The 23,270-nt window shown below is 39.0% G+C and overlaps 1 protein-coding gene across 16 annotated transcripts in view; it reads left to right on the top strand.

The window, feature by feature from the left end:
- LOC122555094 (zinc finger and BTB domain-containing protein 20-like) overlaps positions 1 to 23,270 on the top strand; it is a 339,090-nt gene that overhangs the window by 267,109 nt on the left and 48,711 nt on the right. For 14 of the 16 annotated variants that reach the window (XR_006313160.2, XR_006313163.2, XR_006313162.2 and 11 more), the window contains 3 exons: positions 703 to 874; positions 12,052 to 12,180; positions 13,493 to 15,112. Coding sequence is in view for 13 of the 16 variants with exons in the window: in XM_087992869.1 (XP_087848995.1) it covers positions 12,114 to 12,180; positions 13,493 to 15,112 (1,687 nt within the window). In the remaining 3 variants the exon portion in view is untranslated. Of the gene's footprint in view, positions 1 to 702; positions 875 to 8,861; positions 8,942 to 12,051; positions 12,181 to 13,492; positions 15,113 to 23,270 lie in introns of all 16 variants that reach the window. The other 2 variants (XM_087992865.1, XM_087992875.1) reach the window with 2 other exon arrangements.

Genomic DNA, 23,270 nt, shown 5'->3' with positions numbered 1-23,270 from the left:
ATTTAAATTGTGCTAAGTTCATTGCCATTTTTATTTACATAGATCCATTCAGCATAGAACCTGGGATAAAAGCATGTTATGGTTCAATCATGCATCAGTGTGACCCACTGAATCATTATGGAAATTCTCAAACATCTTATTTTTGATTTGCTTTAGCCCTATCATCCTGTTCTCCCACCACACTGAAGCAAGTTTAAGTTAATACTGTCTGGGTGTAGTAGCTCTTTGCCCCCTTGCTCAAGCACACTCTGAGTAAGTAAGCTTATCTACTATATTCCTGAGTGGGAATTATAGTTTGAATTTCTGAGCCCAAACTAAAAATTATAAACTGTAGCCAGCGCTGATTATAATCTACCATTGAATATGCTCAAAAGTAGGATGGATAATTTGAATTTTCACTTATTTTTGACATATAGTGATGAATATTTTAGGACCAGCTTAATGCCTTAGTGGAAAATGTGTTGCCTGGTGATGCCACTTATAGAAAATTACAGTTGATAAAATTGGTTAACAGACAGTGGTGCAAACAATTCTGCACAGTGTGGTAATCGTTAAGAACAGTTTATGCATAATAGCAAAGATGCGCATTATTTATTACTCAGTTTTATTTGCATTTTCTGAAGTTGCTGCTAGTTGAAGAGACTGAATTACTGATTCCAAAATTTAAGATTTGTGCATGGTTTCTATTTGATTTTCTTTTAGCAAAAGTAACGATCCACTGAGTAATGAAGGAGTTGGAGTAACTGCAGTCCTTGAAGAATGAGAATCGTGGAAACAGACAATGTTCCAGGACTAATTTTCCCTGACAGAAGTCTGTAGTCCTTCAGGTGGAAATTCAGAGAGACGGCTGCTTTATCCACCTTCTCTGCTGATTGTATGTATATACAATATTTATATAATAAGCTGATAGAACTGCAGATGTTGGAAATCTGAAATAAAAATAAATTATTAGGAAATCTCAGCAGGTCTAGCAGTATCTATAGCGAGAAATCACAGTTAAGGTTTCAGATCCAGTGACCCTTCTTCAAAACACGAACTCTGACTTCTTTCCAGATACTGCCTGATCTGCTGAGACTTTCCAGAAATTTGTTTTTGTTACAATATTTATGTTTTGTTATTGATTTTTATGTTTAAATGGCTGCACGTAATTGTATTTTGGAATGAGTAATACATCCAATAGCTGAAAGTACAAGTAAATGTCATATTGCATTAAAGCTTCATAATATATCAGTCAGCCTGGCACTGATCAAATTAGGCAATTAACAAAACCAGAAACACTTCCATAGTATATATTATTCGCAGCACAGAAACAGGTGTTAAGCTCAGGAGGTCCATGCCAGTGTTTGTTTCTCTGGCCACTACCTACCCAGGCTTCTTCCTATAATTTAACCAATACATCCTTCTGTTTTGATCCATATCCTAAATGTAGGTTCCTCCTGAGTGCATCTTTGCAAGTTGCCTCAACTATTGTCTGTGAATAGAATAGAATATCCTTTATATTCTATTCTACACACAGTGCACAGTGGTTAGCACTGCTGCCTCGCAGCGCCAGAGACCCGGGTTCATATCCCGCCTCAGGCGACTGACTGTGTGGAGTTTGCACGTTCTCCCCGTGTCTGCGTGGGTTTCCTCCGGGTGCTCCGGTTTCCTCCCACACTCCAAAGATGTGCAAGTCAGGTGAATTGGCCATGCTAAATTGCCCGTAGTGTTAGGTAAAGGGGTAAATGTAGGGGTATGGGTGGGTTACGCTTCGGCGGGTCGGTGTGGACTTGTTGGGCCGAAGGGCCTGTTTCCACACTGTAAGTAATCTAATCTAATCTAATCTAATCTAATCTTTATTGTCACATGTACTCCGTTGTCGAAGTACAGTGAAAAGCATTTACAATGTCTGCCTCTTGTAAGTGCCTGCTTTGATGCAAGTACCAAGGTACAAATCTTGGATACAAAAGAGGAATAAAAAGTAGTTGCATTATTTTAGAGTTTAAAAAAAAAGTTAGAAATAAGACGTTGTTAAAGGATTGACGTTACAGTCAGGTAAAAAAATTTCATTGTAGCAGATCAGCGCAGACCCTCTACACGTGGTCTGACTGCCCACGAGACCCCAGTCCAACAGCTATCCCAGCTCTGCTCCATGCCTCCAGATCACTTCGTACTGGCACTCAGCTGCTCCTGAGGTAAGTTCCAGGACTGGCCTCCCCATCCGGTCTCCTCCAGGGCCTGCTGGGCTATCTGCTGTGGGACCTGCTGCCTGTGAGCTGCTCCGGGACTGTGGTAGTAAATTCCATGTTTTACCCACTCTCTAGGACAAGAAAATTCTCTTGAAATTCTTATTGAAATTATTATTGATAATCTTGCATTTATATACCCTTAATTAACACAGTTACTGTTTTGAGTGTTTTATGACTTTTTTTTGGAACTCAAAGTTCTGTTTGAAGAAGAATTGCATTGGATTCAAAACTTTAACTTTTTTTCTCTCCACTGATGCAGTCAACCATGTCGAGTTTATCCATGCCAAGTTTCTCCAGCACTTTGTTTTTATTTGTATTAGTGTAGCATCTTTAACATAATGCAATATCCCAGGGTATTTCACAGGAGCATTTTTGGCACAAGTTACATAAGTAAGTATTAGGATAAGTGAACACGCAGTTGGTAAAGATTACGTTTTGCAAATAACGTAAGAGAAAAGAAGTCATATTTAGAGATGCAGTTTCAGGGTTTTTGGCCTTCATATGGTACAGCCACCCAATAGTGGAATAACTAATATTGGAGGCCAGGATTGAAGATGGAGAAATATCTTGGTTTGTTGTACAATGGAAAAGATTCTGGAAATCAGAACAATAGAAGGATTTGAAGAGAATTTTAAAGTCAAGATATTGCAAGAGCAGAGAGACAGTGAATGAATGGGACTTCATGCAATTTAGAAAGTGGGCAGCAGTGTTTTAGATGATCTGAAGCTTACAGAGACTAATTAACATTGGAGGCTAGCAAGGAGTACATTGGAAATGGTCAGTGCCACAAATACCAAAGGCATCAGCAAAGGTTTTGCAGTGGATGAGTTTGGACAGGAGTGGAGTTAAGGGTTCGAAAGCAGTTTCAGCAATGAGACAAATTTGTGGCAGAAGGATACCATTGGGTTAAATATTAACACCAAGATTGTGAATAGTCTGATTTGACTTGAGACAATTTCCAGAGGAGAGAGGAATGCAGCTGGTGGTTAGCAAATGGAATTTGTCATCCAAAGAAATTGTATATAAGACAAACAGTTTGACAATTTAGAGGGAGTAGCAAGGTCAACAGAGGTAATAGTGAGACCTTGGTGTCATCAGTGTACGACTGGTCTAGTTTGATGACATAGATTAAAAAGGAGCATGCTGAGGATTGATTCTCGGGGATGCTGGAAGTAATGGTAAAGAAGTGAGAGCACAAGCCATTGTAGTAAATCTCAGCTACAGCTAGAAAGATAAAAATGGGACCAAATTAATGCAATTCCACACCTTAACAGCAATGGAAAGGAAATTTAATAAACTAGTGTGCTCAACCCTCACATGCCACTTGCAGTAGAATAGTTTTTGAGGATTTCATCATGGCATGTAATTTATAAATTAAATGTTTCCTGAAAGTAATTGTTTTTCTGTATTAAAAGAGCATGAAATGAATTACGGTTGAAAACAAAACATGTAACAAACCAAAATGTGTGGTTTTTTTTAAATCCATACATAGGATATTGATGTTGCTGGCATGACCAGCAATCAGTGTCCATCTCTACTTCCCAAGAGGGAAGTTTTTTTTTCCCCCACTGTTGTTTAAGTAGAGAGATCGAGGGTGTAATTCAGCAGTGTTGTACTCATCCAGGGAGTAGAGCATATTTTTCACACTGTTGACTTGCACCTTTTCGATGATGGAAGAACTTTCAGGAGTCAAGCAATTAATCATTCTCACAAAATATCTAGCCTCTGAGTTGCTATTATAGGTTTAGTATTTATATTGCCAGTCTAATTAATTTTCTGATCAATGATCATCTCCAGATTGTTCTTTTGCTTAACCCCAGCACCTAATGGTGGAAGATTTGGAGATGGTATAACAATTAAATATCATGGGGAGGTGGTTATTTGCTATGTTTAATATTATGTCGACAGGCAGGATGCTGGAAGAACACAGCAAGCCAGGTCGCATAATGTGATGTAGAAGTCAATGTTTCAGATGAATCCCTTTTTCATTATTGATTGTTTTGTTATGTCAGGACCTACAAATTATCAAAAAAAATCCCAATTTCTGACCATATAGTAGAGCGAAGTTTATTTATTAAGCAGATGAAAATGAGTCCTTACAATGACGCTCTGGGTTTGACACAATTGGCCTGCAATCGATACAATCATCTTCCTTTGCATTGGATATGACTGCAACCAGTGAAGAATTCCTTCTTTTCAAACTTCACCCTTTTGTGCATAGAAGGGTTCACTCATTTCACTCCTGAAAGGTATAGCTCTAATTTTTAAACTAACATTTTGCCGCCTCATCCTAAACTCTCCACTGAGCAGGAATCATTTCTTTCTATCTAGATTATCTATTCCCCTTGATGCCTTGAAAATGTCAATCAATCAGCCCTTAACTTTCTAAATTCCAGGGAGCATCCCTAGTTTTTGTACTCTCTCCTTTAGTCAACCCTGGTGGGAGTATCAAATGTAGTAAATCTGTACTATGCTTCTGTGCTTCCTCCCAGGAACAGTCATAAAATGGGTGCAGGTAGAAAAATATCCACAAGAAAAAAAAATCGGAAAGAGAAAAGAAAAACTGGATGTATGGGTTCAAATTGTTGTAGGTAGCATAGTGTACAATAGTAAGGAATTAATGATGAAAGTTGACATAAAAATGGTTTCACCAGATTTGGAATATGCTGTTTATTTATGGGCATCACTCTTGACGAAGAATGTGAATGACTTTGAGTTAGTAGATTTACTAAAATGGTACTAGGGATGAGGAACTTGAGTGACATGGATAGATTGGAGAAGTTGAGGTTATTCTCATTTGAGAATAACTAGTTTGAATTTGAGGCAGCTGTTCATAATTGTGTGGAGTCACAACAGAGTGGATCAAAGACAAAATAAAGAGATTTTGTTTTCACAACAAGTGGTTATGATCTGGAATACACTGCAGGATGCAAGATGATGGATACAAGTTCAGTTAGGGCTTTTAACAGGAAGTTAGGTAAGGGAACTGTTGCAGAGCTGCCACAAAAGTGCAGGTTACAGCACTAGATAGTTCTTGCTAAGAACTGGTATGGAACTGATTGTCTGAATTTTGTAACAAGGGCCATGCTATAATTCTGTGTTTGGTGTGTCCATCCAGAATTCATCATTTCTCTTGGCAGTTTCCTGGCCAATGATTTACTAAAGCTTCAAATTTAACACAAATCCCTTAGGAGGGACTTTATGAAAATCTGGAAGACAATACAAGTTCAAAGTTTGTGCGAAGATTTGTAGCTCGGGTGCTCGTTGCTGTGGTTCTGTTCGCCGAGCTGCAAGTTTTTGTTGCAAACGTTTCGTCCCCTGGCTAGGCGACATCATCAGTGCTTGGGAGCCTCCTGCAAAGCGCTTCTTTGATGTTTCCTCCGGTGTTTATAGTGGTCTGTCCCTGCCGCTTCCGGTTGTCAGTTTCAGCTGTCCGCTGTAGTGGTTGGTATATTGGGTCCAGGTCGATGTGTTTGTTGATGGAGTTTGTGGATGAGTTTCAGGAGGCTCCCAAGCACTGATGATGTCGCCTAGCCAGGGGACGAAACGTTTGCAACAAAAACTTCCAGCTCGGCGAACAGAACCACAGCAACAATACAAGTGCCATACACAGACATTCCCAACCTCTTGTCATCTCTTCAAAACATTGAATCAGGTTCATCAAGCATGCTTCATCTTTTACCAATCCATGCTGGCTTTCTTAGATCAGCTGAAAATGTTCAAATGTTCAATCATCTTGTCTTTTAACCTAGACCCCAGTAATTTCCTGGCAATAGATGTTTTGCTTATTTGTTTACAATTCCCTGGATTTCTTCTCTCGCGTTGCAGTGTAGCATATGCATTTTACCAATCTAAATAAAAGATACACAAATCAAGAGGACGTTGAAAGATTATGGGAAGGACATCTGTGTTGTCCTCACCTACTTCCTTCAAAGTATTAAAATGGAAATAATCTAGTTCTGTACGTTGACTTTCAACTGCCACTATTTTCTTCATAACTTTTTTTTGTTTGCCCTGTCTCCGATTCAATACTCATATCATTGGGATATCTGGGATGTACTGTACTGTAAACATTGGTGCAAAAAATCAAACAGCATGGAAACAGACCCTTGGGTCCAACTAGTCCACGCCGACCATGTTCCCAAACTAAACTCATCCCACTTGCCTACTTTTGGCCCATATCCCTCCAAGCCTTTCCTATTCATGTACTTATTCAAATGTCTTTTAAATGTCACTGTACCTGCATCCACCATTTCCTCTGGCAATTCATTCCACACACAAGCCACTCTGTATAAAAAAAAAAGTTGCCCTTCATATGCTTTTTAAAACTTTCTCCTCTTACCTTAAAAATATGCTCCCTAGTTTTGAACTCCCCTATCCTAGGGAAAAGACCCTTGTTATTCGCCTTATCTTTGCCTCATGATTTTATGAACCTCAATAAAGTCACCCCTCAACCTCCTATGCTCCAGTGAATAAGGTCCCAGCCTATCCAGCATATTTTTATAATTCAAACCCTCCATTCCTGGCAACATTCTGGTAAATCTTTTCTGAACCCTATCCAGTTTAATAATACCTTTCCTACAGCAGGGCGACCAGAACTGCACACAATACTCCAAGGGGGCATCAATGTCCTGTACAACCACAATGTGATGTTCCAACTCCTGTACTCGAAGGACTGGGCAATGAAGGCAAGCATGCTAAATGCCGTCTTAACTGATTTTTCAGCATGTCCACCTTTTTCTTATTTTCATTGATAGTATGACTGTTATTAATTTTCAAGGAGCCCAGATTGCTCCTGACCAACCTCCTTATCCCACTATGTCAGGAAAATTGTTACTTTTGATATTCCTTGCAAGTTCCTTCCTGCTCTCCTTCCCTCAAGCTCTTACATTTTTTATCACTTCTTGCTGTGCTTTTTTGTATCTTTCCCATTGACCAGGATCTGTGCTTCTTTCTGTATTGGAATGTAATTTTACTGTTTTATGTTGTCTGTTGGCTCTTTAGTTTCAAGGCTTTGTTTTTAAACTGAGTTCTTGCCTTTAGGGGTATAAATTAACGTATCATAAATTCTCACTTGAACATCTCCCAGTAATCTCTCGTTTTATCCACTAACAGATTTGCCCAGATAATGTGGACAGTGTCTGTATCAGTGCATTGAAGTCAGCTCTTGCCTGAATCTTAGCAGCTATTTCACACTTCTGTCTTCCAGACTTTATGTTGGACTAAGTCATTTTGCAGTTGTTTTAGATAAATATTCACACATTATTCAGTTGTGAACTAAATCTGCTTCATTGCTTATTATGCAATTTAGTATAGCAAACCTCCTTTATATACCTGCAACATATTTTTGCGCAAAACTCTTGGATGCACTCAAGAAATTTACCACCTTCCTGATGTGCTCTTCTATGTATCCCAAACTATGTGCAATTTAAACCACAATGCCTGTGCAACACACTTCTAATTTGATCGCTTTGCTATCTTTTTGCTTTTCCTTTACATGTAGCACCTAAAGCACAATTTCTACCTCTAATTATACTCTCTTTCATTTCTTTTGGATCTATTATAATACTATTCTCACCTGAATGCACCGCACCCCTGTAACCCCCCGCATGCTCACACGCACGGACGGCCTCTCACACACATTATTTTCCAATCCGTTTTGGCTAGTTTAAAGTTTCTATGACTGCCTTATTTGTTCTTTCCACCAAGACCCTGGGAATTGGATAATTGTCTTAATTTTGAAAAAGATTTGCAGCATTACTGAAATAGGACAGGGAAGTGATCAGCTGAGATGGCCTAGTGGTATTATTGCTAGACTATTAATCCAGACCAAGGTAATGTTCTGGGGATTTGGCTTCGAATTCCAACATGACAAGTGATAGAATTTGAGTTCAAAAATAATCCGGAAATAAGAATGTAATGATAACCATGAAACCATTGCTGATTGTCAGGAAAAACCCATGTAGTTCACTCATGTCCTTTAGGGAAGCACCATATCTGGTCTGGCCTACATATGTCCCCGGCTTACATGTGTGTCCAGACCCATAGCAATGTGGTTCACTCTTAACTGCCCTCAGGGCAAATAAGGATGAGCAATGAATGTTGTTCCAGCTAGTAACAACCACATCCCATGGATGATTTTTTTTTAAATTGCAGAAATCCAGCATAGACCAATGAGCCAAAGGCCTTTTTTACTATAACCATTCTGTAATTCTATATGGTCTCAGCCAGATTCAGAAATAATTCATCCCACCAGTACCATTCAAGCTTGATCATGAATTGATGTCAATTTCCCATAAAATGGAACCCCTCTTCTTCCCCACTCCTTAAGCTACATGTTCATCTGCCTAATCTGCTTATCCCTACATCAATTTACATGTGACTTTGATAACCATTACAATCCTGTCCTATAGTTTAGCTCCTAGTTTTTGTTACTTTCCAAACAAGTTCTCAAGCATATTATTTTCTGTTTCTTGGCATGGATCAAATAACTGGATCATTACCCTACCCTCTCCAATATCCTTACTTCAGCTCTGATGATGTGTCATCTAGACTCAAAATGTTAGCTTGCTTTCTTTCTGTGGATGCTGCCTGACCTGTTGTGATCTCCAGCATTTTTTGTTTCCATTTTAGATTCCAACATCTGCAGTAATTTGCTCCTCCCTCTCTAATATCCTTTCAGCCAGCTCATGACGTCCCTCACTCTACACCAGGTAGTCATCTACTATGTCAAAATATCATTTAATGTTTGAGAGATGACATTTGTACCCACAATCATTAAGTGCGCCTACGACTATCATTCGTACATATAAATTGGGAGCAGCAGAAAGCCATTTGGCTCTTTTGAGTGTGGTCTGCTGTTTACTACAGTTAGAACTGACCGGATTGCAGTCCCAAATCAACATTCCTGAACTCCTCTTCATTCTGTGTTTGATTCATTTGCTAACAAACTTTTGGAAAATTATTCAAACCAAAGCAGTAGAACTCTGTGCCCTTTATACTATCCATCGTCAAGAAAAAGTTTCCAAATTTGTTGCATCACCCACGTCCATTCTACCTGTTCCACGCTACTGCGGAAAACGTCATCCATGCATTTGTCATTTGAAACCTATAAACACCTATAAAATCATGAGGAGCATGGATTGGCTAAATAGCCGAGGTCTTTCCCCTGGGGTGAGGGAGTCCAAAGCTAGAGGGCATAGGTTTAAGGTGCAAGGGGAAAGAATTATTAAAAACCTAAGAGGCAACTTTATTTCAGCAGAGGGTAGTGCATGTATGGAATGAGCTGCCAGAGGAAGTGGTGAAGGCTAGTACAATTACATTTGGAAGGCATCTAGATGGGTATATGAATAGGAAGGGTTTAGAGGGATATGGGCCAAATGCTGGCAAATGGGAGTAGATTTATTTAGGATATCTGATTGGCAAGGATGATTTGGAGCGAAGGGTTTGTTTTCATGCTGTACAGCTCTATAACTCTATTGTGATATCAAGAAATAGTTCATGACTCTGAATACTAGAATGGATATGGGCTCTGACAATATCACAGCAATAGTACAGGAGACTTGATCTCCAGCACTAGCTGTGCTGTTTTTCAAGCTTTTCCAGTCCAGCCAGAACACTGGCATTTATTTAACTATGCAAATAGTTGCCTAGGTAAGTCCTGTCCACAAAAAAGCAAGCCAAGTTCTACCCAATCAATTAGTACACCAACGGTCTGCTCTCAATCCTCAGCAAAGTGATGGAGTCAACAGTGCTCTCAAGTGAGAGTTGCTCTTCGATAACCTCTTCACCAATATGCAATTTAGATTTAGACAGATTCAGTTCCTCACCATAATGTAACTATGGATGTACCTACACCACATGAGCTGCACCACAAGAAAGCAGATTCTGAAGAACCATCTTCTTAAAGACAATTAGGGCTGGACAACAAATGCAGAATAGACAGTGATGTTATCATCTTGTGAAAGTTATATAACAACTTGTCTTTAATGTAATGAAATGTCCCAATATGCTTCACCAGAACATCATGATGTAAAGTTTAATACTGGATGAAATGAGGCAAGGTGAGGTCATTTGACCAACTCCTGGTCAAAGAAATGGGCTTAAAGAATGAAGGTGAGGTAGACAATCAGCTTAAATAGGTAGAAAATTCAAGAGCTTAGGGCTTAGAGTTGAACGCACAGCCACCAATGGTGAAGCAATTGGCAAAAGTAATCTCAAGTACTGCTCTTAATACCCAACCTTCTCTCTCTCTCTCCTTTTTTTGAATCAGTATTCTCTCATTATAAATGTGTAAATTCATGAATCATAGTTAGCTGTATTTTTCTGTGTCCAACAGAAAAAATCAACTTTCTTGCTTTCTTTTCTATTAATAAGTTTTGACTTGCTTTCTCTCCTTCAAAAGGAGTCTACTTTCAGTTGAGTGTTAATGGTCTCCAACGTCCATATAAACACAAAGCAACAATCCATATGTACTGATGTATTTAAATCATGTATTTGTCATAAATCATGACCATTTGTATTGTGTGTGAATTTTATGAAAATGTAGATTCTCAAGAAGGCAGATTTAGAAGTGCACAGATATCACAAACTGAGGGATTGGAGGAGATTAATGAAAATAGGAAGAGGCAAGACAATGGAGAGTTTTTTTTTCAAGAGGATCGATGAACATTTCAAAATCCATGCTTTGCTTGATCCTTGCCACTGTATGGCAGTGAACATTGGGTTAATGTGTGAAAGGAGACTTCCCGATAAGAGTAAGGCCATGGGCAGAACAATTTTAGGTGCTGTCAAGTTTACCAAGACAGAAAATAGGGGGTGTAACCGATGATGGGTCGGAGTAACAAAGGCATAAATTAAGGTTTCTATGTCAGTTGATCTGAGGCGGGGGCCATGTAATGGAGGTGGAACAAGCAGGCAGAGATATGTGATCAGAAGCTCATCTTGCAGACAAATATAACACTAAGATTGTAAATTAGTTTTACTGTCAGTTTCCAGGCTGATGGATGGAGTCAGTAGCTAAGAAGCAGAATTGAGAGCAGCTAACACAGACAATGACTTCAGTCTGCTTAATATTTAACTGGAGGAAGTTTCTGTTCATGCAATGTTGGATGTTTATTGAGCAATCTAATAATTTGGCAATGGTGGAGTGTCAAGAGAAGTGGTAGTAAGGTAGAGCTGGATGTCTTCAACATTTATGTAAGACTAACACCATATTTGTCTTTTGCTATGTTTCTTAATTTTGTTGAAATTGTATGTACATTACCCCATTGGCATGAATAAGTAATCAAAACTAACATTGAAAATATGCCAAATTTGCAAGACTGAATTCTAATCAGAGTTGTTAATTTATAACTTGTAATGCAGTGTTTATTGTTGTGGCCCACTAGATACCTCAGATTGTTTTATTGGCTAATATTATTTAATTGAAAAGTACTAACTGAAAGTACTTTGTCAGTTTAATTTGATTTCAGAACCCCATTTTCATAACTATGATTTGTTATGTATCATGCTATGCTCACAGTATCTATAAAGAACAGGCATTTATTATTGCCCAGTTTACTTCTAGCCTGTTTTTCTTGGCATTAAGCTTTCTTCATCCTCAGTTTTTGACCACCATGTTGAGAATCTTCATGATAGAAGTGAACAATAAAATTCCTGGCCTCCTTGGCTGAATAACTGTAAATATTCTGTGCCAGGCTAAGAATTTTAAATAGATCGTAGATATGTGATTTTGTATATCTGGTAGAATCAGTCTTCAGTGCTGTACAAAATTGGAGATCTACAGATTTTGAACACTTTGTTTTCTTGTTTTCATATACAGTACAGTCAAACATCTTAGATCCATGAATCATTTCAGTAATATGCTCAATTGCAAAAGAGGAGATGGCCCATGAATTTCTTTCTTCACACAAGGAGATTTTCAAGATGGTGGCCACTTACATCTGCAGTGGTGAGGAACTTCTGCCCTTGTAATATTCTTAATTGTGTATTTTTCTTTAACGGAATTTATGTCCAGTAATCAGTTGCAGATTAAATCTCAATAATCCTGTAATTGTATAATGTGTTAATTTCCTGGAGCATAATGACTATTGACCCCTCTTTTAGCCCCAGGGAAGAGGGAGAGAAGAAAGATTGATCAGTGCACTTCCAGAAATGTTAGTATATTTCCTGTGCGGTGTAATAAACCCAGAAATGATTTGTTTCAAGTTATAACATTTAATCCCTAGATTTGGATATCAGAACTCACTTAAACTTGAATTTCAATTTGCCATCTGAATTATTTTCTATGGCTGTAATCATTCCAACCCTTTCTCTTTCTGTTCTTGTGTATGTCATCATTTCTCCCCTCTTCCTCATACATGTTGATAGTTCTTTATTAAATGTTTAGTATAATCACAACAATGAGTACATAGTTAATTTGCAACATCTTTCTATTTAAGAAAATAGTAGAACATTATCTGCTGAGTCCTTTTCTCTTACATACTTGAATTAAGTTCATGTTTTGCACATTATAAATGGAGAATTGTATATGAGATTAAAGAAAAAGCCCTCGCCTTTTTTTTTAAAGAAATTGACTCCTTGAAAATGCTGAAGTACTGTTTCATGGGGATCGCATAGAATTAATCTTATCACTGTATTCGATAGTTTCTTACAAGGGTTGAATAAATTCTGTATGTAGAATATCCTAACCATATTTTTTGAGAACCTGAAATGGTATCACAGCTCCTGCAATATGCGCCATGGTTCTAGAGCACATGCATAATCAACATCAGTGCTGGCATTTACTGCTAGTGTATCAGCTGACCAAAAAAGATTAAACTGAATTGTATACATAACTATTAGATCATTCTAAGCATTATCAATCAATGCTTCTAACCTTTTCATTCAGAAGATTAACAATGTACTTGACTTTAGTTCCTGTGATTTGACATATGACCCTCTCAATTGTACTGTTGTGTTTTATTCAGTCTCAAGTCTAGAGTTTCCAAACAATTTTAGTTTATATTTATTTTATGTTTTAACTATCAGATAATTTTAGACAAACAGTATTCTACATTAATTTCAGAACTTTAGTGGCAAGTAAATTTTATCAATGCACTTTTAATATTTATGTTTTGAATGCAGCAGTGTTACTTTTTTTTAAAACTGTTTGCATTTGTGATGTTTGGATGTTAACTCAAAGTAGAATGCTATCTCTGCACAGGTCATTGATTAACTTTTCTGAGGCTGTAAAAATGAAGGTATTTTCTGTTCAAAATTAGGTAATATCAATGGGAAGGGAATGACAGAGCGCATTCACAGCATCAACCTTCACAACTTCAGCAACTCTGTGCTTGAGACACTAAATGAGCAGCGAAACCGGGGCCATTTCTGCGATGTGACCGTCAGAATCCATGGGAGCATGCTCAGAGCTCATCGCTGTGTGTTGGCTGCTGGTAGCCCCTTCTTCCAAGACAAACTTCTTCTGGGCTACAGTGACATTGAGATCCCATCTGTAGTCTCAGTGCAGTCTGTTCAGAAGTTGATCGATTTCATGTACAGTGGAGTCCTCCGAGTATCCCAAAGCGAAGCCTTACAAATCCTCACAGCAGCCAGCATACTGCAGATCAAAACAGTTATCGATGAATGCACCCGTATTGTCTCTCAAACAGTGGTGAGCAGTGGTTACTGTACAACAAGGGACTCGAACCAAGTAACACCACGAGGAACACCAGAATCTGGTTCATCAGGTCAGAGTAGTGATACTGAATCTGGCTATGTACAAGCCCACTCCCAGCGTAATGTTGAAAGAATTTATTCCTCCCTTTATGCCTGCTCTGGAATGCCAGTACAAAATGGCACAGGAGAGAGATCCCACTACAGTGCTCCAGTGATTAGCCATCACAGCACACAGCTAGTTATGCAGAGAGAAGAGAATCTAACTGATCCAGCCTGGATAACAAGAATACAAGAACGAACGCAGCAAATGGAGAGATATCTTTCCACTCCGGAAACTACACATTGCCGCAAGCAGCCGCGACCAGTTCGCATCCAAACTATTGCGGGCAATATCCACATCAAGCAAGAGGCGGAAGATGAATATGATTACGATTACTATGGGCAACAGAAAAGAAACACTTCAGAGCAAAATGAATCTGAAGAGTGCAATGAAGATACTGACCAAGCTGAAGGTACGGAGAGTGAGCCAAAAGGGGAAAGCTTTGACTCTGGTGTTAGCTCTTCCAATGGGACTGAAACAGATCCAATTGACCAACACTTCATTGCTGGCATAAGCAGAGTGGGACAATCAGATGCAAGATTAACTGAGCAGAATGAACTTCCTGCTGAAGACAGCCAGCAGCCGAGCAGTGTGAATCCTTCTTCCCCAGATAAGGTTTATGAAAATGAAATGGACATCACAGGGCCTCAAAATAGTGATGGAAACATTACAAATGAAAAGGAATTGCAACAAGCTGCAATCAACTCTGTGATTTCAGTGACACAAAGCACTCAGCCTCTGGCAACTACTCAGCTTTATCTGAGGCAATCAGATACCCTAGCCACCAATTTGAGAATGCCACTGACCTTAACCAGCACTACTCCAGTCATTGGCACTGCTGGGAGTACGTACATACCAACACTTTTTACCACTCAGAGCACTACCAGTGGCAAACTGTTTCAGTTCACCTTGCCACAACCACTGACAAGCCAACAAACACAATTTATAACAGTTCCTCAACCCAATCTTACAAATTTTACTACACAGTTGCACCCCCAACAATCTCAGTCAACAATGCAGGGTACAAGTGGACAAACTGAAAAGAAACCCTATGAATGCACTCTTTGTAATAAAACCTTCACTGCAAAACAAAACTATGTGAAGCACATGTTTGTCCATACAGGTAAGTGAGTAAAGATTGTGCAATAGCTTATCATATAGTGACATTTAATTATTTTTATGATGTAGATTACAAAAGTTAAGGGGAACATTAATGTTAGGGTATCTCCATTTATTATTTATACTATGATGTATAATGTAACTACATTTTTAATATAGCAATTTTAGGCACGTTAGATTTATATTGCGCCAGTATTTTCAAGATTTTACTGTAATATGTTGCATAATAAGCATAATGTTGTTCACCTCAAAATTTCTCAGTTCTTTCCTCCATCCTCTGCATAATTTAGAAAAGAAGTAGGTCCATTGAGGAAGAATTTCTAGGTGGTATTTTCAAAGAGTTGTGAAAAGCAGAAGTCTTATGAGAAACAGTCACCTCTCTCTCAGCTCGGCTACCTGTAGTAGTATGGGATTATTGTGAGCTGTGGGAAAACTCCTTTGACGAACTACTTCTTTCTGATTGGTAACAGCTATCTTAAACTACTAATATTGTTTTATCTCCACCTTTTTGTCTCGATCAAGATATAGTTGTTTATGTCTTGTCAAAATATTTCATTTTTGTTAAAATTGTTTTTAAAAGGTTACATTTTTCATCCTGTTACAATTTTTTTTCTCAAGTAATGAATGCAAACAACCTTTATCAGCTTTTACGAAGCACAGTTTCAAAAGATGTGAATTTCCTTCCCTTTATTTTCAAGAACTTGCTGACTCAGCATTTTATTTTGCATTATCTTCATTCATTAACAACAGTGGGCTGGTTGCACAATGCAAGTTTAAAAGGAAGCTTGCAGATTAAGAAGACAGTCGAACAGTAAGGATTGAAAACATCCTCATAACTAGCACTCGTGAAATAATGTTCCACATTGTCTCATGCTAAAGTCACAGTTTCAAATTTGTGTATATGATGACCCATTTTTCTGACTGCAAGATTCACGCCTTTGCATATATCTGGCATATAGTTCAATACCTGCTCCACGCCTTTTCACCCAGAATGTATAATACTTGCATTAGTAGTTTGCCTCGGGTTTTCATTCTATACATGTATGCTTTACTTACTGTACGTTATAACTGAAGCAAGGGAACAAGCAGGCAATTAAGTTATGTTGCAAAATGCGCAGGAGTTTAAGAAAAGTTCACTGTATGCATCGGTTGCTGATGTTATCCCAAAGGGTAATTACCCACACTGGTTCCTTTTTATATTTGGCAGATGGGAAAATTGGCACCCCACTTCATGTGAAGTGCCTGGAGGTCCTTCTGGACAGGATAGTGCAGAGATAGGACTGCTTCCTCCACCTTGACCATGCCAGCCTGACCCAAGTTAGAGCAATCTTAGTCATGTGGAGAAATGGCCAGAAGATCAATGTCCTTTTGCGCTCCAATGTATTAATCCACTCAATCTCTGCTACTTGACCACTTCAAACTCAGGTTCACGTTCATCCATTCAAAGTGATGCATGCAATATTTTCCTTCCTCAACCTCACCCCCCAACTTGCAACTCCACCAATCTTTCATATTTTCTGCACTGCTTACACACTCGCTGGCTGCAGGATGAGGGCCAAGGCTGGATACCCTGCAGTAAGTCACTCCTAATCCATAGAGGTCCATGCATGATCTAGAATGCTTCAGTGAACAGTAACAACAGCAAGAAGTTTAAGACATTTATATATAGAGAATTTCAATGGGTGCAATAATTGAACTACAGACAAGGATATGTGACAAGTGCTAGAAAATTGGACTAGATTTATTTCGGATATCTTATCAACATGGATAAGTTGGACTGAAGTGTCTGTTTCCATGCCGTACGTCTCTATAAGGATGGAGATCGACTACAGTATGTATCATCTCCAAGATGCATTACAGCAATTCATCCAGTTACTTTAATTATGGTTCCTGTGGCTTTAGAGGAAATTATCTTTGATTTAAAAAAAAAAGTCTTCAGCCATGGCAATTGCAGAAGACCCTCAGGGTAACAGGTGTAAAATTTGTCTTATTTGTGCAGTGATAAATTGTATGAATTCACAATTTACTCAGTGTTAGTCTCCTAATCTGGATAGGAGAAAGTGAGGACTGCAGATGCTGGAGATCAGAGCTGAAAATGTGTTGCTGGAAAAGCGCAGCAGGCCAGGCAGCATCCAAAGAACAGGAGAATCGACGTTTCAGGCATAAGCTCTTCCTGAAGAAGGGCTTATGCCCGAAACGTCGATTCTCTGGTTCCTTGGATGCTGCCTGGCCTGCTGCGCTTTTCCAGCAACACATTTTCAGTCCTAATCTGGATAGTCAAGATTGTTAGTTAGTCAAGGATATTGGTTCTGTTAGTTTTTCTCACAAGCTACAGAAAAATGCACTTCAGTCTAGGATACGAAAAGACTTAGCTCAAATGCAGTGACCTAAAACTTCAACCATGCAGAGTGCCTTCATTATGACCTCGAAGTGTGCTACGTATAACATTGATGTTGGTAATAATAATGTGTCCAGAAGTAATGCCAAAAATTGATAGGATCACCTTTGATATATTAAAATAATAACCTTTGTGAAGCTATTGCAAACCACAGCCAACTATGAAAATTTTAAAAATGTGGAGCTGGGAGAATGAGAATTGTACATTAGACCGCAGGGGGTGCTGACAAATCCCTGTCCCCTTCTTGTGATGTTGATTATGATTCCTGTGGCTCCAGAGGAAATGATTTTTGACAACAAAAATGTCCTTAACATACGGTTGGTTAACCTAACCCTGAACTAAATAGTTACACTTCACTTACTTATTTGTTAACTATCTCTCTCTGTTTATATATATTCTTGAGCCAATGTTTAGTGGAATATGTATTCTTTTAGTTACCAAAAACGAGATTATGTCTCCGATATATATGATATGATGTATCTTAGTAATAACCCAAGGTACTGAGGCTGAGTTTCTGATTCTGTACTCTGGTTTTGTCATATTTACCCAAATATTGGGCAAATAACACGTTCTAGTCTGTGGTTTGTGCTAAATCTTTGTGTAAAAGTGGTTATTGATGTTGAATCAAAATATATGTTATATATCAATCCAAAAGCATACAAATTCCTCTGGTCTAAGAAGTACAGTCCACTGAACTTCACGTTCAGTAGTTCATTTCATGAGTTCTGTGTACAAAATCCCAAGATGGAGTTATAAGGAAGGATATCATTTTCGAGGCATTTTGGGATGTGCAACAAATGTTTGCTTTGCCAGCAACACCCACACCCCAGAAAATAATTATATAAGGAAAACAAGTATTAAAGAAGCCAGACAGGGCTGATGTTGTATCTCAGTATACAGAGTGATATTGCACTACCAGCAAAAAAGACAGTGGAATACTGGAACATTTTCCTTTAAACAGCAAGAGCAAAGTTATTGAATCAGCTACATTCATTTCAGTAACATGTGTAGGGGTTGCATCCCCAGTCAAGGTTGTTCCCAATCAAACATTTTGACAGAGACTTTAATGGACTGACACCATTTTCAATTTAGAGGGCTCTGCTCCAAAATACCAGTGATGCCCATTCCTCTATCATTAGTGAGCGGAGCGTTTCAGAGAACACCTCTGGGACACCCGGACCAACCAACCCAACCACCCTGTAGCTCAACATTTCAATTCCCCCTCCCACTCCACCAAGGATATGCAGGTCTTTGGACTCCTCCAACGTCAGACCACAGCGAAACGACGGTTGGAGGAAGAACGCCTCATCTTCCGGCTAGGAACCCTCCAACCACAAGGGATGAACTCGGATTTCACCAGTTTCCTCATTTCCCCTCCCCCCAGCCTGTCTCAGTCAAATCCATCAAATTCAGCACCGCCTCCCTAACCTGCAATCTTCTTCCCGACCTCTCCGCCCCCACCCCAATCTGTCCTATCACCCTCACCTTGACCTTTTTCCACCTATCACATTTCCGACGCCCCTCCCCCAAGTCCCTCCTCCCTATCTTTTATCTTAGCCTGCTGGACAAACTTTCCTCATTCCTGAAGAAGGGCTAATGCCCGAAATGTCGATTCTCCTGTTCCCTAGATGCTGCCTGACCTGCTGCGCTTCTCCAGAAACACATTTCCATCTCTGATCTCCAGCATCTGCAGACCTCATTTTCTCTTCTATCATTAGTGCAGCCAACTCTGTACTGTAGCACAAAGACAAGAATAAATTAACTCAAGTATGAAAGCATCACAGTGAGAAATATGCAGAGAGACTTGGAGCTAGGATACAGCCCAACTTATTCCTTGCTGCTGTTATTAAAACATAGAACATAGAATAATACAATACAGAACAGGCCCTTCGGCCCTCAATGTTGCACCGACCTGTGAACTATTCTAAGCTCATCCTCCTACACTATCCCAGCATCATCCATGTGCTTATCCATGGATTGTTTAAATCTCTTTAATGTGGCGAAGTTAACTACATTGACAAGTAGGGCATTCCACGCCCTTACCACCCTCTGAGTAAAGAACCTGCCTCTGACATCTGTCTTAAACCTATCACCGCTCAATTTGTAGTTATACTGCCTTGTACAAGCTGATGTCATCATCCTAGGAAAAAGACTTTCAGTATCTACCCTATCTAATCCTCTGATCATCTTGTATGTCTCTATCAAATTCCCTCTTAGCCGCCTTCTTTCCAATGAGAACAGACCCAAGTCTCTCAGCCTTTCCTCATAAGAGTTTCCATCCAGATCAGGCAACATCCTGGTAAATCTCTTCTGCACCTTTTCCAATGCTTCCACATCCTTCCTGTAACATGATGACCAGAATTGTACACAATATTCCAAGTGCAGCTGCACTAGCGTTTTTTATAGTTGCAGCATGACATTGCGGCTGTGGAACACAACCCTCTACCAATAAAACCTAACACACTGTATGCCTTCTTAACAGCACTATCAACCTGAGTGGCAACTTTCAGGGATCTACGTACATGGACTCCAAGTTTCCTCTGCACATCCACATTAGAACATAGAAAAATACAGTGCAGTACAGGCCCTTTGGCCCTCGATGTTGCACCGATCCAAGCCCACCTAACCTACACTAGTCCACTATCCTCCATATGCCTATCCAATGCCCGTTTAAATGCCCATAAAGAGGGAGAGTCCACCACTGCTACTGGCAGGGCATTGCATGAACTCACGACTCATTGCCAAGAATCTTTCCATTTACCCAGTACTCTGCCTTCCTGTTATTCTTCCTAAAGTGAATCACCTCACATTTAGCTGCATTGATCTCAATTTGCCACTTCTTAGCCCAATCCTGTAGTTTATCCAAGTCTCCCTGCAACCTGTAACATTCTTCCACACTGTCCACTACTCCACCGACTTTAGTGTCATTTGCAAATTTACTAATCCATCCACCTATGCCTGTGTCTAAGTCAGTTATAAAAATGACAAACAGCAGTGGTCCCAAAACAAATTCTTGTGGCACACCACTAGTAACCGGACTTCAGGCTGAATATTTTCCACCGGACTTCAGGCTGAATATTTTCCATCTTTCAGAAAGCCAATTTCTAATCCAAACTGCTAAATTACCCTCAATCCCATGCCTCTGCATTTTCTCCAACAGCCTATCATGTGGACCCTTACCAAAGGCTTTACTGAAGTCCATGTACACCACGTCAACTGCCCTACCCTCATCCACATGCTTGGTCACCTACTCAAAAAAACTCAGTAAGGTTAATGAGACACAATCTACCCTTGACGAAACCATATTGACTATCTGAAATCAGATTGTTGCTTGCTAGATGATTATAAATCCTATCTCTTATAATCCTTCCCAAAACCTTTCCTACAACAGAAGTAAGGCTCACTAGTCTATAATTACTTGGGTCATCTTTACTGCCCTCCTTAAACAAGGGCACAACATTTGCAATCCTCCAGTCCTCTGGTACTAAACCTGTAGACGATGACTCAAATATCAAAGCCAAAGGCTCTGCTATCCCCTCCCTAGCTTCCCAGAGAATCCTCTGATAAATCCCATCCGCACAGGGGACTTGTCTACTTTCACTCCATCTAGAATTGATAATACCTCTTCGTAACTAACCTCGATCCTTTCTAGTCTAATATCTCATATCTCATTCTTCTCCTCTACAATATTCTCCTTTTCCTGAATGTAAACCGATGAGAAATGTTCATTTAGCACCTCTCCAATCTCCGCAGGGTCCACACTCAACTTCCCACTTCTGTCTTTGATTTGCCCTATTCCTACCCTAATCTTCCTTTGAACGCATCCTGAAAGTTGTTCCATTGTAAGTGATGAAAATCTGCATCTTCTCCTGGAAAGGAGAAATTATGCCTAGGGGTCCAGACAATCAGCTCTTTTCTAAGGGCTACTCCTTCGTCAGGTGACTTCACCTGGTATCATGTGACTTCTGACTTTGTCCACCTCAGTCCACATCTCTTCTAAGGATTTATAACCTGCATTAGACCCGAAACTTACAAAGTTACTTTGTTGCTTTTCAAAAATACATTAACTATCTATGCCCTAACTGAATTCATCAGAGATAACTCAAAACAAAGAACCTATGTGCCTTCACCCATTTTCATGGCAGTTTTATCACATATTATGTATCACCATGTAGAAAATGTAATTGAGCTTTTTTAAAAAACTTGAAACCTTCGTTCTCAGAAATTACATGAATAACTTACCCTTTACTAGAATAATTGCAGACATCTTATTTCTAGTTCTTTAACATCCTATCATATCAAAAGACACTTGTTCATCAATATTAACCTAACTGATGGCAACTGTAAAACCTTGAAGGCTGATTAGTGCGCACTGAGAGTAATCCTCCTGTGTTTCATTAATACGGACCAGCTAATTAATTTTCCCCATTGAAGCCAGTACTAAGCTACATTTAAAATGGCAGACACCGTTGTTACTGATATGGTGATCCCACTATGTACACCTGAATGCAAAGTCAATGAGAGTAATTCCAACAATTTCTCAGCATACCTGCAGTGATGACTGCAACCATCCACCATACCTGCAACTTTAATTATGGAGTTTTAAACAAGTGGTGGTAGATTAGAGATCATGTGAAACAAGGAGAAAGTATAGTCATAAAATCATGCTGACACAACATTCAAAAAACTCACTAAAATGAGAAGAATATTTTATAACATATACTATGCTAAAGTATGGTATATTATTTTGAGTTAATGATCACACAATACTGGGTTACAGTCCAACAGGTTTATTTGGAAGCACCAGCTTTCAGAGTGCTGCTCCTTTCTCAGTGGCTGTAGATGAAGAAGCAGCGCTCCAAAAGCTAGTGCTTCCAAATAAACCTGTTGGACTATAACCTGGTGTTATGTGATTTTTCACTTTGTAAACCCCAGTCCAACACCAGCATCTCCAAATCATATTATTTTGAAGAATGCAAGTAGACCAGACTTTAGGATGACAAAAGATCATATGTCAGAAACAGGCCAGAGAATTTAAGAGTCTTTGATATTTTCTAAGATCAGCATTTCCTGAGGAAGGTTAGATTTGTTGCAGGAACTCAAATATTATGACAAGGAAATTCTTTTTGACTAATTTTGCACAAATGTTGTTTTCAACATTTGGGATTGTATCTCCAGCTTCTCTGCTAATGTCTTTCAATGCCATGGCTTTACTGTGCTGACGTTTCTCCTTAATGGGCCATGTTGCTTTGGAATAACTTTTTTCTGGATGCATTCAAATGTATTTATTTTCTCTCTAGATGCTTATGGATTAGATTTGCTTTTGCACAGTTTTTGATAATGATGTAAAATGATATTATTTTCATTTATGATCATCATTGATATTCATTAGTTTATACTTATTGATTTGGTGAATAATCATCTTGTTTTGTTGTTGAGGCACTTAGTAGTTTTGATGTGTTTGAGAGCTGAATGAATATCTGTTCAAGCCATTAATTCAGGATGTTTCAACAGTTTCAACTGTGTATGTTAATTCTATTCAGTCACACAAATGTGGAATTTCTTAAAATGGTGGTGACCAACCCATGTTTCAAAATTGTGTCACAACCTACAAGTTGCAAAATTGCTTTTTAAATAAAAATTGCTGTAACATTCTAAAGCGGTTATATTGGCAATTTAGACACCTGACCAGAGGTTCAGCCAATTCCAAACTCATTGCACTGGTTTTGATTTCCTCTTTTGATTTTCTAGAATCAGAGACCAA

Source organism: Chiloscyllium plagiosum, unplaced genomic scaffold (genome assembly GCF_037043375.1).
Source record: "Chiloscyllium plagiosum isolate Xiang-an unplaced genomic scaffold, Cpla_swu_hap1 HiC_scaffold_12, whole genome shotgun sequence".
Lineage (NCBI taxonomy): Eukaryota > Metazoa > Chordata > Chondrichthyes > Orectolobiformes > Hemiscylliidae > Chiloscyllium > Chiloscyllium plagiosum.
Note: the sequence above shows the minus strand (reverse complement) of the source record. Positions and strands in the feature narration are given on the sequence as shown.